This window comes from Rosa rugosa, chromosome 6, assembly GCF_958449725.1.
Source record: "Rosa rugosa chromosome 6, drRosRugo1.1, whole genome shotgun sequence".
In the NCBI taxonomy this organism is placed as follows: domain Eukaryota; kingdom Viridiplantae; phylum Streptophyta; class Magnoliopsida; order Rosales; family Rosaceae; genus Rosa; species Rosa rugosa.
Genome location: NC_084825.1, coordinates 34,157,295 through 34,168,494, shown reverse-complemented (window position 1 = coordinate 34,168,494; position 11,200 = coordinate 34,157,295). Strand labels below are relative to the sequence as shown.

The following is an 11,200-nucleotide window of genomic DNA, read 5'->3' as shown; positions in this document are numbered from 1 at the left end:
CTTAGAGATGTTGTTGTGTTGTGAATGTGTGATTTAGAATGAGAAGAGAAGGTGTTTATATAGGGAAGAAAAAGAAGAGTGAAATGATGAGTGGAAGAAAAATAATGAAAGTGGAATATGAAAGTGATTTGTAAAATATGGAAAAGATAGAGAAATGATGAAATGAAAGCAAGGCATGAAGGTGCAACAACATGGAAGTGATGATGATCTATTAAAGAGATTGTCTTGAAAAATATATCCAAGGAAAAGAAGAAAAGCATCTAGCTTTCTTCATGTGGGTAGGAAACATGAACATGTGAATATTGAGCTGGTTTTAGGTCAGTTTCTGCCCGTTTATTCCTTCAATTATTTCTCCAACAAGACTTCAGAATGAGCTTTCGACTTCTTCATAAAACATGTTCCACTATGAGTGTAGATCACCCTGGTAAAATTTCAGATTTTTATTCCATGTGGTTAGGCCGAAAATGCTGCTGGACCTCTTACAGGTCCAGTTTTCCAGTTTTGCTTCTGTAGAAAATTGGGCTGATTGTTTGAAGGCCTTCCACTCAAAAAAAACTCTTGTACTCTTCATAAGAAATGATCCTTGGGCTGTCTAGAATGGATCTGGAAAGTTTCAGCACATTTCGATTTCATTTGGTTAGTCTGCCACCCCTCCTTCCTTGTCTAGCTCGGTTTTTTCCTAGCCGAAGTAGGAAAATATGCTAAAGTTGACTTGTCATACTTCCATAGTAGGCTTTATTTAGCCTCTAAATATATATTTCGAGCTTGTCGACAATATATAGCTTGAGCCACTGACATTGGCTCAATTTCTCCAAGACACGCCTTGTCAGGCCAAAATGTTCATTTTGGGTCCAAACAGAGACTTCACCTATTCCGTTATGATTCACAAATGACGAAAATAAAAATGAAAACTGAAAATTGACAGGAAATTTAAAAACAAAGAAAGAAGTTAGCAGCACTATATTTGGCTAACCTCCAGAAGGCCACGGGGGAGGCCATCTATGCTTCACTCCAAGCTCCGATGTATCAAAATTTGTAGGGTAAAAATCCCTCATATGAGAGCTTGTAGAAAAAGAACAAAGATACTTCTCGTTGAAGAATTTGGAGGAATTTGGCTCGTGAGAGGGGTATTCTTGCCCCCCAAGTATCTTTGTTGGTTGACGAGACATGATCTCCAATTGTAATTTGGAAGATGACGGTGTCCCAAGATCGGCTTTGTCGCCAACTGTCGCCAACTTCTCTTGATCAAAGGGATGATCATGGGTCATATCTTGCCCCCCATGCATCTGATCAGTAGCCACATATTTGGCTTGATCAGTGGAGACATCAGATATTTGTTCAGAGACAATTTTCTTGTCTGAAGAACAATCTTGTTGATGACGTTCTCCATAAGTAGCCTCTATGTAAGGCTGTGATTCACCAGTGAGGCCATTAGGTTGATTGCCACCTATAGGCAAATCAGCCTCATAAATGACCTCTTCTCGAGCGTTCTGCTCAATTTCTAGGTCCCAATCGCGAAACCTCTGCTTTGTTTTTGTGATCAAAATGGCCATGTCCCTGGCTTGCTTTTCTTTATTCCTCTCGATGTTGGCCATGATGATCGCGAGCTGTTCATCAATGCTTACCCCCTCTGGGATGGGAATAGGCATAAACTCATCATTAATGGCGGTATCGCCAATGGTGGCAACATTGTCCATCAATTCACTTTAGGAATTTCTTTTGGTAAAGATTTTCCCCTGGCATCTCAATGATGACGAAAAAAGACTCTAGTATAGTCCCACTGGGCGTGCCAAAATGTTTGTTTTGAAGCCCGGTGGTTGAATGTCTTCAAGAGAAAAAAAAATTCTAACCTTGTCCCACCGGGCGTGCCAAAATGTTTGGCTCCAATTTCTCCAAGACACGCCTTGTCAGGCCAAAATGTTCATATTGGGTCCAAACACATGGATTTCCCAGTTTTATCCACCCTAACGCCATCTGGCAATGCCCATGTAGACCCTCCACTTGTAACCCCTTCCGCCTCATCACAGGAATTGCCCTCCTCGTGATGGGAAACGCTAGCACTAGTGTATGTTACTCTCGAAGCGCTCCATCTGCTGATGCCTAATTGTTGTCCTCCCATGTCGTGGCACGCTCGTGTTAGTCTAGGTTCCATAGAGTAAACTATGGTTTGCAAGGGCGTTATGTCAAGAGGTTCAGGCAGTGAGATTCCTGCAGTGATAAAATGAGGCAACGAATCAATGAAAACGTGGTTCATAGTGTCAAGTGACACGTCAAACCTTGACTGCTCACTGCTTTAAATCTCTACGACATTAGGCATCCCTCAGAAATACCCTAAAATCCAAGTTAACAATCATAGTTAGATCTAACCTACCCCTTTGCTAACAATCCCTCAAGAGCACATGAAGAACAAAGACTCGAAACCCATAAAAGAAAAACTCAGATTCATGCATATCCTACCTCTTCACCCTTTTTTCCTCAATCAAAACCCGAAATGAGAGCACCCACATCGGCGTATCCCACATCTCTCTCACCATTCTAACCAATTAACCATCTTATACACAATCAACAAAAAACGAAGAAAGAAAACTAGCAAAAGGCACAAAGGAACCAACTTGCAACTGTCACGCCCCGAATTTTGAATAACAAATTCAAATCCGAAACATGAATTAAACAACTAAATCAAATAAACGTTCTGAATTTTTTTCATAATAACCACACCTCACAACACTCAAATTTCAAATCTAGAAATCTCAAGTTAATTATTACAACTCACTATTACAAGTAAAATTGTAAAGCTCTAATTGAGCATAACAAACCTCACAATTACAAAAGCTGTAAACCAAAACAAATACTCTAACCCGCACGATCACCGCCCTGATTCTCTTGACCTGCAGGATTACCCGCTACACAATTTGAATAGTGTACCGGGATTGCAACAACACCAAACCCGGTAAGCTTTTGATAGCTCGTATGAGTAAACAAGAATGAACTGTTGATTTACTAAAATTACAATTCTTATAACTCAGGTAAACAACCAACAATCTCAACTTTCACAAAGAAAACATCAACCCAACTCACAGAAATCAACAAAGAATACATCACCACAATCTCATAACCTCTATATTCCTCATGTGGTCTTTCCCACAATACGTTATTAACCTCACTACAGTGGTCATTCCCACAGCCTGCAGTTATTCCTACTGTGGTCTTTCCCACAATTTATAATTATCCCCACTGCAGTGGTCATTCCCACAGCCTGCAGTTATTCCTACTGGGGTCTTTCTCACAACTTATAATTATCCCCACTGCAGTGGTCATTCCCACAGCCTGCAGTTATTCCTACTAGGGTCTTTCCCACAACTTATAATTATTCCCACTGCAGTGGTCATTCCCACAACCTGCAGTTACTACTTATCCTCAAACACACACACTTCGGTTATCATTAAACCGAAGGACCTTAGACCATTCGGTTCTCGGAACCCTACATTCTCTACATTCTATTCAACACACAAGGTCAACATCATTAACACGAACATTCATTGATAATCATTTTCATAATTAATCATGGCAACTTCAAAACAACACCATATCATAACCAAGTCATCACAATTCCACACACACTTCAATGTCACAACTTTCCATATATATATATATATATATATATATATATATATATATATATATATATAAACGTAATTATCCGCTCAAGAATAATCACTAATACCAACTATAGTTCACACACAATAAAATCGAGAAATTCATTTTTATAATTAAAATCATTTTACTTACCTATGGACCGTAGTTGATCAAGTCCATATGATTTAAAGCAAATATTTATTCCATAAATATTTTCACACAATTGCGACAAAATAAAGTAATTAAATGTATTGGGTTCGTAATATGAACCACGTGAGGTTTACTCACCTCAATATTCCCGCTGCGTCTTCAATTTAACACAATTTACAACCAAACTTGCTCACCCATGTAAGACCGTCAATCACCTAATCAAACACGACCTTAACTTAGCCAATAACTCAAATACATACTCAAACGACAATCCAACAGTCGGATTCTAAGTTATACGAAAATCCGACGGACGGATTCTCACCAATCGCCTCCCGAATCACTATTTTGCAATTATACGAAGATCCAATGGTCGGATCTTCACCAATGACCACACAAAGTCATTGGGACAGTCATACGATCAACATAACAAATCTACAAATCCATCAGACGGTCTGATCTTCACAGATCAACAATCGAACGATTGAAACGTAAAAATTCATAACTTAATCATATGATATCCAAAAATTGTGTATAATAAATCGAAATGATCGTATTGAAATATAGAATCTAAAAATGAATAGAATCCATATTTTTGACCCCCGGAGGTGGCTGTTAAGGGCCGCCGGAGTTAGTGGCAGAGCCGCCACCGACCACCACCAATGGTGTCGGGGCCGGGCTGCTCTTCTTCATCTCATCAAGCTTAACAACTTTCCTAACTAGCATGTAAGCTGGAAATGACCGGAAGGGGTCGAAATTACCTAGAACCAGTCGAGCTTGGCCGGAAATTTTCTAGAAACTGGCGATTATTTGCAGAAACCGACGAGCTCCAGTTCGTCGTAAAAACTTCCACCATTTGCTTCGATCCTTTCTGGAGACTTGTTCAGAAAGTCAAGGCGAGTTCATCAAGCCAAGAATCACAAGAAATCGTGGTCTGTAACTCGAGATATCCGGATCAAAAGGTGATTTTCGATCTAAATCGAGGCGAGCTCCGACGAACATGAAATCGTCCACTACAGTTGCGATCCTTCTTGGGGTTTGATAAGAAGGTTGAGACGAGTCCAACAAGTCAAGAATCAAGAGGAGTGGTGGCCTGTAGCTCGAGATATCGAGCTTGGAACCAAATCGAGGTTTAACCGGCCTCGAGCTCCACCGCCGTGTACGGCCCACAAGACTGCGAAAGGCTGCCACCGGCAGCTGCGCAAGGAAGAGGTCTGGTCTTGATTGGTGGCATGAGGAGGGAGAGAGAGCTCGGAGATCCTATGCCCTGTTTTTCGGTTCGTTTCGGTCGAGAGAGAGAGAACGAAGACTTTCCAAAATGGGTGGTCAGATGAAAAATGGAAAGTTTCTAAATTTGCTAGGATTTTTTCCTTATATACCCAAAATGGAAAAATCTCGTAAATGTCGTAACTAGTTCATACAATTTCTTATTCTTTTGTTCCTGATACGCACGAACTCGTATCGACGAGTTCTACAACTTTCATGAAGGAAGTTTTTCCCAAATTCCATACGTATAAAAAGTCGATTTCTCAAATTGAACATTTCGAGCTTTTTGTTAAAACAAAATGTTTCGGAACTTCGATAATTCTAAAAAAAAGAATTACTTCGAGTAATATTCGTACAAATGCACTTTATTTATTCCGCACAATTTCACAAAAAGAAAATGAAAATTGCGGTTATTACAGCAACAAACCGCAAAAGCAATCAAGGATCACGAACACAAAGCGATAGACCAAGGACTCCACTCAAAGGATTCTTAGGATTCTTTATCCCTCCTTAAAGATTTCTACGAAAGCCCTCTCTCTCTCTCTCTCTCTCTCTCTCAAAGCACAAAGACGAGTGAACTTTTGAAAACTAGGTTAAGTGTGAAAGGTGAAGTCGAGTTCCCCACTGAAGTATGAAACCCTCTGCCATATCAAAACCGTGGAAGCAAAAAACCGCTCTTCACCAAATCATGACATGTGTGTCACTACCCCATTATTACTTGGATTAGGCTTGTGGAGGAAAAAATATATTGTCGAGGAGGGGGTATCTGGTCGAAGAGAAGATATCTCGTCGAAAAGGAAATTTCTTGTTGAGGAGAGAACATCTTGTCAAGGAGAAGATATCTCGTTAAGAAAGAGATATCTCGTCGATGAATATTTCAATAAGATGAAACCATTTAAGGAAGATCTGAGTAAGGAGGGATTTCCTTGAGGAAATCCGAGTGAGGGACAATACCTTCGAGGCACAATCTCTTTGAGGAAGAATCTTCTTAAGGTGGACATGATAAGGCGGACCAGTCAACAGAGTTGGTCAGCTCATCCGAATCAGTAGCAAGTAAAAAATACTTTCCCACGTCGTCTTGAGGGTGGTATCATGAATCCACTAACGCATGACTTACGGACAAAACACACCACTATGCTCACTAGTTGATATTCGCTAAACCTGGTCTATAAATATTTGGTAAAGTGAACATTTCTGGTAAGCCACACATTCCATTTACACCATATACTACTCAAACTATTACTAACTTAGGCATTAAAGTATTTTACAGGTACGTAGCTTCCTTTCTTGTTTCGACTCGACTTGCTTGTACCGACCCAAATTCGGAGAACGAGCGTGAAGAAATTAGCCGCAAAGCTTTCACTCACTCCAATCAGGAAAAATGGGTGGGAAATCTTCAGCTGAATTTTTCAGCACCAACATGGCATGATGTAGATATCTTTTGCAAAAATGAGAACTACCATTCCCGTCTATTTGGCTCTTGGTCACTCTTGGATCGTTCACATTTGTTAGCGTGGGGAAGTCGGAGCCTTTAGGAAATTTCTTTTGGTTATTCACTTTACGTTTTCCCTTCATAAAATAAACAAATCGTAAGATATCAATTTGTTTACTAGAGATTGGAGATTAGAGGCGCAAAAAAGAGTTTGGCTTTCTATATATATTAGAGATCGGAGATTAGAGATTAGAGATCATATTAACTCGGCGGGAGGCAGTATTACATTCTTTCTGATGTTGATGGTGCCAATTAAGCTTTGAACAACTGAGAATAAAGAGCCAGAAGGGAATCTGAATTTACGGCACTAACCATCACTGTTTCGAAAGATCCCGCCAAAACTGTTTTTGACCGGGTCCAGCCGGACGCGGAGAAAACCAAGGAGACTTGAATAAAGCGAATCTATATGACATAATCAGATGCGAATTATTGACCTTTGTTCTGATGATTATAACAAGAACAAAGCCCCGAGGGCATCTTCAAATATTCATTCACAACGACCAGACCAAAGCTCCACTATGGCTTTCGACCAAGAAAGGACAGACCTATATGTTTTTTTTTTTTTTTGGATAAATATATATATGCATGCTTGTTATTGCTTAATTAGCCACAAACAGAAACATTAAGACTTATTTGCTTGCCCAATTGTTTAATATGGCAGTGGCACAATACTCGGCTCTTGCTCTGATTGCGTTTCTGGTTTCTCCGATCATGGTGATGGTGATGGCAAATTCATACGAAGTTGACTGGGCAACTGGAGTTGATTTCGCTGAGTTTGCTACTCAGAACACTTTCTTTGCTGGAGATGTATTGAGTGAGTGATCTAGCGCTTCGGCAGCTTAGCTTTATTATATACCAGATTCATTTGCTGCATTTCTCAACTTTTTCTCTGGAAACAGACCACCTGAATGTTCCTATTTTGCCAAATGCATGTATTACCCGATTCAATAGCTTATGTGTCAATATCAATTATGGTGTCAATAATCCATTATGAACCAGACTGGATATATGAAACTGAAAATATTTTGGTTTCGTAGTTCGAATTTCAAAACGTTCAATCCTTGATATTATCCCCATTCTTTGTTAAATTGCACAGTAGATGGTGGTATTTGGAGTTTTTAGCTAGGCTAGATCAATTAGCTAGTTTGTCATCAATTTCCTGTGATTGAATAATTTATTACTTTATTGTGTTTAACATTGTTTGTGCAAGTAAGTCATATATAATTATATGTTATTCAGATCTTAATCGATGTTTTGTCTTGTTTCTCAGATTTTCATTATGATAGAGTTCATAACAATGTGGTTATAGCAACCGATGGTGATGAATTTGATCAATGCGAGATGGAACCGAACTTGGGTTATTATCAAAGTGGCAATGAAGCATTTACCTTGGGTGAAGCTGGATACTATTATTTCATGTGCGGGTATCACTGCAAATCTGATGGCATGAAAATGTCAGTGTTTGTGAAGTAGATATTTGTAACAGTTGAATGGCTGTGAGATCTCAGAATTTCGGCTTTGTATTTAAATAGGAAAAATAATTTCAAGCTATTTTTGCTTGTTAAAATCTTTTAGTTTTTAAAAATTATTTGAATTATAAGTTTTTTAAAATTTGTCTTTCGAGCCTGTAGAATTAAAGTAGAGGTCGTTACGAGTTCATATGAGTTTTCAGACAACCGAGCTATTTTTAATGATCTTTGAAAGTTGGTATTATCCAAGAATTAATTAAAAATAGATTTATGACTCCATTTTAATCACTGCGAGATCTAGACCGTCAGATTAAGTTATAAATAAGCTTTGGAGCAGCTTGAGAGGCATCAGATTGCAATCCCAGACCGACCCATTTTGCAAGCGAGACCGGTGGTGGTAGCTTCGTCTTGGCGAGATGAAGAAGCCTGTGGTATCTCCTTGTCCATCCATCAACTTTAGAGAGAGAATCGAAGAGGGAGAAAGTTCTAAGTTTTCCGGCGACCTTCGATTTCAACTCTGGTATGAAAGTTGGTCAGTTCGTCGAGGTTACTTGAATTCGAGTTTTGGTTGAGAATTGGAGATTTTGAAGTTTTGGGCCGTCACGGCCACCGTGTGCAGCTACGGTGGTGGTTGTGCTGGTTGATTTCCAGCTTCTATTTGCATACTGAACTTGAATTGATATTCTGTTATGCTTGAATGGGTTTGTGATGGAAATCAACGAAGACTTGGCTGCAGAACAGAGTATATGAAATTCTAGAATTGGTCGATTGAGTTTATGTGCAGCTACTGTTGTTTGTGAAGCGTATTGTTGTAGATTGTATTAATTTTGGAGTCACAGTTTAATTGGGACAGAAATGGAGAAATTGAGTGGAAAGCCAGAATTATATAGAATCGAATTGATTTTGGGAAAGTATGGAAGGATAGGAAATAAGGATTTGGGTGTCCTTAGTACATTGAGGGATTTGGTCGATACGAGGATTAAATGTGTGTTAACAATCCCAGAAGTATAAGGATATGGATTTCAGAAATGTGAGTCACAGTGTTACTAACTCTCAGCAGCATGAAAGTCAAGACAGGGTCTCTCAGGGAACATTTTCTTTTAAATTGATAAATAGATTATTAATTGAAATCGGTGATTTGTTTGACTATGTTATCGCTTTATATAAAAGCATGTGTTATAACGATTGTGATGTCATTCATGATACATATGCATTGGGACGAATTGTAAAAGGAGTTTGGAAGGATATGTGGAATTGATATCTAAATGGATTACGGGAAATGAATGCTTTTGTGTAGTTGAGCTTGACTCATCTGGCTAAATTTCAAGTGGGCTAATAAAGCTGTACGATTTTGGTAATCTAGGTTAAGCAAGATGACTAGCAAAAAGGGAAAGTTGATTGAATTATTACAGGGAGTTAGATCATGTACTCAAAACATCTAGAGTCACTTCCGTTTGGTAAAATACACGGTATGGAACGTGTAGGCTCTCTTGTTTTGATATATGGACTAATGGGTAATTAAGTGAATCTCATCTGACATGCATCGTTTCTATTATTTATTTTTGTAAGAATTGTTTGATAACTTGATTGCGATGTCTAGATAATAATGACTTAAAAAGGTTTGGCCCTATTGAGCGTAAGCTCACCCCTATAGACAGGTGTGACACGAGTTTCAAGAAGTTTAAGCGAGATAACGTTTACGATTGCTAGACTATGAAAAGAATTACAGGAGTAGAGCGAGTGAGATTAGAAAACGAGGTGTAATTTCTTTTTGTTATTTCAAATGTTTTATTTTCAACGATTTCTGAAAATGTACTATTTGGTATTATTTTTAATTTGGTTTTATATTTCTACGCTCGCTCCTCGGATCCGGTGTTAGATATCTAATCTCACCTCCACTTGGTTCGGGGCGTGACAATGCTTCACTAGAGAGGAATTTGTACTAAGTTGCTTGTCAATTTTGATTACTTTTCTTGAGTCGGGTATAACAAATTGTACGTGAACGGTGGTTCTATTCAAATCTTTTTATTATCTTAAAAAAAAAATGTCAGCTTTATTATTGACTAGTCTTCCTCCATACATGCTCTGTATGTGTCAAAGTATTTTTTATTTTTGAGAAAATAAAAAAGAAAAGGTAATGGAAGAAATCGGTTGTTGCAAAGAGAAGGTAGTGGGAGAGAAAAATGGGTTGTGTGATCTTTTTTTTGTTTATTTTTCTAAAAATATATTTTGTGATTGTCATGATTGACCTTGTGATTTAATTAATAAGGTTATTTTTGTCAAAAGTTTGAAACACCTCTTCTTTTAATAATAGTATAGAGAATAAGAAAAGTTACAAAAGAGAGATGTAGAAACTACATCAAAATGAAAAATAAAAAGAATACGAGATGCACAACGACATCTGAAAATAAACCTATAAAGAGACAGTTGGATGCAAGATGACATCTGATGAAGCACCGGATATGAACCGGCATATAAGCAGCTACCGATGGTATGACCAACTATAAGAAGGTAATCTTCCTTTAATGTAACCAGTGATTTGACCGACCAAGCCAGCCTACGTATACATATTGCATAATAGAAAGCAATCTTCCACTTATGTTACCATGGTATGACAGTCCATGAACAATCCCTTAACAATGTAATGGGTGATGTGACCAACTGCATATATTCCACTAAAGCTATCCAAAAAGAAGAGAAATCTTCCACCAAAGTACTCAACAAAACATAAAGCAGGAACCAAAATTAAAAGAAGCAGCCAAACAAGATCCTAAAAAGGCTCCAGGCCTAATACCCGACCCGACCCAACCCAGGTCCCAGATTCAGACCTGACCCCAGCCCCTAGATCCATCATTCCAACCATCGAACTAGATTCCAGGCCCAACAACAAACCCCACTCCAATCGCTTTGAGGCTATCTCAACCCGGTCTTCGCTGCCCACCGCAGCAACACATGACAACTCTCAGGAACCCAGTCCTCCAGTTGTTGCCTTCGACCGCATAGTTGACCCCCAGATCATGCTTGAACCTCGCTCAACCTATTCTCACACCACACCGTCGCGTCCACTGTACCACGCTTTTCCACCACTAGATAGACATAACAAATTTGCATTATGTGCTCCCTCTAACATGTCATCTTTTTCTTCTTCTGTCAAAGTGGTTGGCAAAGCATTCGCACCTTACAGTGCCTT

At 38.9% G+C, this 11,200-nt stretch overlaps 1 protein-coding gene across 1 annotated transcript; it reads left to right on the top strand.

Moving 5' to 3' along the window:
• The first annotated feature begins 7,126 nt into the window (after nucleotides 1-7,126).
• On the top strand, nucleotides 7,127-8,111 carry LOC133718784 (uclacyanin-2-like). Its single transcript, XM_062145662.1, has 2 exons — nucleotides 7,127-7,355; nucleotides 7,812-8,111. Exons 1-2 carry the CDS (start codon nucleotides 7,196-7,198, stop codon nucleotides 8,012-8,014), a joined length of 363 nt encoding a protein of 120 aa, XP_062001646.1. The 5' UTR covers nucleotides 7,127-7,195; the 3' UTR covers nucleotides 8,015-8,111.
• Nucleotides 8,112-11,200: the final 3,089 nt, after the last annotated feature.